At 29.2% G+C, this 4,851-nt stretch overlaps 1 protein-coding gene across 3 annotated transcripts in view; it reads right to left on the bottom strand.

Moving 5' to 3' along the window:
- Window positions 1-4,569, bottom strand: part of LOC137641969 (insulin-like growth factor 1 receptor) — a 36,636-nt gene extending 32,067 nt beyond the window's left edge. Inside the window, exon 1 of one of the 3 annotated variants that reach the window (XM_068374538.1) lies at window positions 4,444-4,569. Coding sequence is in view for 1 of the 3 variants with exons in the window: in XM_068374536.1 (XP_068230637.1) it covers window positions 4,282-4,321 (40 nt within the window). In the remaining 2 variants the exon portion in view is untranslated. Of the gene's footprint in view, window positions 1-4,281 lie in introns of all 3 variants that reach the window. The other 2 variants (XM_068374536.1, XM_068374537.1) reach the window with 2 other exon arrangements.
- Between the last annotated feature and the right edge of the window lie 282 nt (window positions 4,570-4,851).

Genomic DNA, 4,851 nt, shown 5'->3' with positions numbered 1-4,851 from the left:
ATTTAGACACATAACGATTACTATAGGCAAGCCATCATTATATCTCATGCTCAGTTTCCAAAACTTTAAAGTATTTTCGTTCTGTTTTTAAGGCAAAAAGAATTATGAGGATAATGGTCGTTTATATCTGAAAACATTATTTTATTTTTTTACTGAATATTAATTTTTTTATTCAGTTCTTACAGTGGAATCAATATTACAGCAAATAAACAAACGACTTCAGTATAATTCTAATAACTTGTTAGTGACAGTTACGGGTATTGACGAAATAACTCGAAATTTAAGTTTGAAGATATACGTCTTGTTCAAATATACACAAATAAAGCGAAACCTTAAATAATACTTTGCTTCAAGGTTTATGAGAATAAAAAATAAAGTTCGAAAAAAAAACATTGTCTAGTAGTGTATGTTCATTCTTATCATAGATCAATTGTTTTATCAAATACTCAATTTTTAGTGTACAGTGAAAAATAGTACCTAAATGGATCAAAGGAAAAAAATGGTCACATTATTTCTTCATATATATATATATATATATATATATATATATATATATATATATATATATATATATATATATATATATATATATATATATATATATATTAGGTTGGCCAAGACACCAGCCACCCGTTGAGATACTACCGCTAGAGAGTTATTGAGTCCTTTGACTGGCCAGAAAGTACTATATTAGATCCCTCTCTCTAGTTACGGCTTATTTCATCTTTGCCTACACATACACAGAATAGTCTGACCTATTCTTTCCTCATACACTTGACAACACTGAAATTCTCAAACAATTCTTCTCTCAAGAGGTTAACTACTGCAATTGTTCAGTGGCTACTTTCCTCTTGATAAAGGTAGAAGAGACTCTTCAGCTATGGTAAGCAGCACTTCTAAGAGAAGGACACTCCAAAATTAAACCATTGTTCTCTAGTCCTGGGTAGTGCCAAAGCCTCTGTACTATGGTCTTCCACTGTCTTGGATTAGAGTTCTCTTGCTTGAGGGTACACTTGGACTCACTATTCTATCTTGTTTCTATTCCTCTTGTTATTTTCAAGATTTTATAGTTTATATATGAAATATTTATTTTAATGTTGTTATTGTTCTTAAACTTCTTGCAGTTTTTCCTTATTTCCTTTCCTCACTAGGCTATTTTCCTTCTTGGAGCCCTTTGGCTTATAGCACCCTACTTTTCCAACTAGGGTTGTAGCTTAGCAAATAATATATATATATATATATATATATATATATATATATATATATATATATATATATATATATATATATATATATACATACAGTATGTGTGTATACAGTCCAATGACAGGCAATCTTATTCCACAAAACTTTATCGGTCTAGATTAGATTAACATTATGCAGCTAATTTTCATGAGCTACACAATAACCTGGAGAGAGAGAGAGAGAGAGAGAGAGAGAGAGAGAGAGAGAGAGAGAGAGAGAGAGAGAGACGCGTAGCACCCTCTCCCTCCTAATCCGAAAATATACACAAATCCCCTTTCCATTTCAGGTCTGGTTTCGCGAATAACTTAATCCCCTGGTAAGAAGGATAAATGAGGTTCAATGTGTGTGTGTGTGTGTGTGTGTGTGTGTGTGTGTGTGTGTATATATATATATATATATATATATATATATATATATATATATATATATATATATATACATTCATATGTATATATATATACATTCATATATATATATATATATATATATATATATATACATATATATACATATACATATATATATATATATATATATATATATATATATATATATATATATATATATATATATATTCAAATAAGCCGTATATTTTTTGATACATTAATGTCTGGATTCCCTTAACGACCTCAGGATCAGAGCCCCAGGCGAAATCACACAAAAGACAAGAGCTTGTGACCGGCCGGGAATCGAACCCTGGTCTGGCAAGCTTGTATAGACAGTGACTACCACTTGGCCAAGTGGTAGTCACAGTCTATACAAGCTTGCCGGACCAGGGTTCGATTCCCGGGCGGTCACAAGCTCTTGTCTTTGTGTGATTTCGCCTGGGGCTCTGATCACGAAGTCGTTAAGAGAATCCAGACATTAATGTATCATGAAATATATGGCTTATTTGAATATGAAAAACACGTCTAAATGTGCAAAAATTTATCATATATATATATATATATATATATATATATATATATATATATATATATATATATATATATATATATATATATATACTATACATAATATATAAAATATATATTATATATGTGTATACAGTACACACACACACTAACTATATATATATATATATATATATATATATATATATATATATATATATATATATATATATATATATATATATATATATATAGTGTGTGTGTATGTGTGTGTGTGGTTACGCAAGCCTGTAAGAGTTCACGAATCTATTAGCATATTATCTATATACTTGATCATGATGATTTGCTATACGTAAGTAGTCAAATGTTTAAACAGTCCAACTGATGCATTCCAAGTATTTCTAATTTCATGGTTTTCATCCAAAGGAATTCTAATGATTAACTTACTTCATTCATGTGTGTTTGCGTAATTACTCATCTACAGATTTATAATAATTAAACATATGGGCAATTGATACTATGAATAATGCAAGAAAGAAATTATAATAGTCCCTTCTTAAATCTAGTCTGATTATACCAGGGTCACTTAGCCTGAATATATTTAATTAATATCTTTATTTCTTCCGACCAAAAGAGCTAACAGGTAGTTCCGACAAAATTACATAACTTGGTGGGCTAAAATCTAAAGCATTACTAACGGTTAGGCAGTTAACAACAAATGTATTCCACTGCCAAAAACTGAAGGTGATAACTATAACTATAATGTGTGTGTGTGTTGTAGGCTGATTAGATTTCTTCCATTGAATATATTATATTCAATGTAAGAAATCTTATCAGCCAACAACACACACACACTATACTGTATATATATATATATATATATATATATATATATATATATATATATATATATATATATATATATATATATATATATATATACATATATATATATATATATATATATATATATATATATATATATATATATATATATATATATATATATATATATATATATATATTAATGTAATAATTCATGATAATAGCATAACTTTGATTTTCCAATACAAGGTATTTACTGTATAAATGAAATTTAAGCAGTCCGCTTATAATTTCCAAGAAGTTCATATACTATGAATTAAGTAAAGCCTCGTCAAATCAATCGGTAAGTAAATAATACTATTACAACCAGTTTAGCCTACTGCCAGCATAGGCCTAGTTCCAGAGTCTTTGTTCTTATTTGTACTGTTTTTAACGCTTTTTACAATTTCCTTTAAACTTTATACCTTCTAATTTATATATTGGATACTGTCGAAGTCCAAGTGTTTGCATTCTTTCTGGTATCACTTTAACAATACGAGTAAATTCAATTTAGTACCATTGCAGAAGACAGCGATAACTTGTTTCTTGTTGCTAAGATACGGTAACGTGTTACACCCAGTTTCTATAATTATTGTTTGCGATATATATATATATATATATATATATATATATATATATATATATATATATATATATATATATATATATATATATATATATATATATATATATATATGTAGGCTATGTATATAAAAACACACACACACACACACACACACACACACACACACACACACATATATATATATATATATATATATATATATATATATATATATATATATATATATATATATATATATATATATATATATATATATATATATATATATTACACATTCGAAGCTGGAGATATCAAATAAATTTCAAATTGTGAAAGATTGTAACTCATGTAGACGTGATATATGTATGGGCCTTACAGATCACATTATCAATATAATGTATAAAAGTCATATCTTCAGGTGAACACAAATACCGCAGTTTGCGTGGACATCCGAGAGAGAGAGAGAGAGAGAGAGAGAGAGAGAGAGAGAGAGAGAGAGAGAGAGAGAGAGAGAGAGAGAGAGAGAGAGAGATTGTTGAGTAAAATTATGACTATCTGCTTCATGTGAGTGACCTAGTACTACTGCTTCTAAATACCTTTAGTGAGTCGCTAAAGAAGCCAACAAATGTTGCCTATTCGATTTAATCAAGTTTACAGTGTTAAGGAATTATGGCGAATCATCACCAGACTTCAATAAACAAAAGAAAAACTCACCTTTATCTCCAGCATCTGAATATTGGCAAATATCATGCATGTTGCAGCCGTGACATTGTCAAGAAGGCGAGGATTAGCTTCTACTTGGTCAATTGTTGCTCCGCTGATAAAACCAATTGTTCGAAAGGAAATAATAAAAAAAAAACACTTATCTTTCCTTACCGGAAAAGTTAAATCACTTCCTGCGAATGCTTAACTCGGTCTAAACAGGCAGTTGGTTTGGGACCTAAAACCATCCCCGGGTTTCCCTTTATCCTGCCCCTCCTGTTCCCGCATCTGATTGGCTGGAGGGATCGTGTCGTCATAACTGACACTGGAATAACAAAAGAATTCTTTTAGACGTTTATGTCTCTGTTTATTTATTCATTAATGTTACTTAATAATTTTTTGAACAGAAAATCAAATAAACTGAAAGCAATAGTATCATTGAAGCACAGTTTCAAAATCTTAACGACATTCATGTAGGTAAGTAATACCTGCAAAAGGATGTTAGTTTATTAAACGTATTTTTATATCTTTTTAGTAATAGATTTTACAACAGGATCAATACAGTAACTTCATATACCTTCG

Source organism: Palaemon carinicauda, chromosome 6 (genome assembly GCF_036898095.1).
Source record: "Palaemon carinicauda isolate YSFRI2023 chromosome 6, ASM3689809v2, whole genome shotgun sequence".
Classification (NCBI taxonomy): Eukaryota; Metazoa; Arthropoda; class Malacostraca; order Decapoda; family Palaemonidae; genus Palaemon; species Palaemon carinicauda.
The sequence above is the reverse complement of the archived record's forward strand: the minus strand, read 5'-3'. Positions and strand labels throughout refer to the sequence as shown.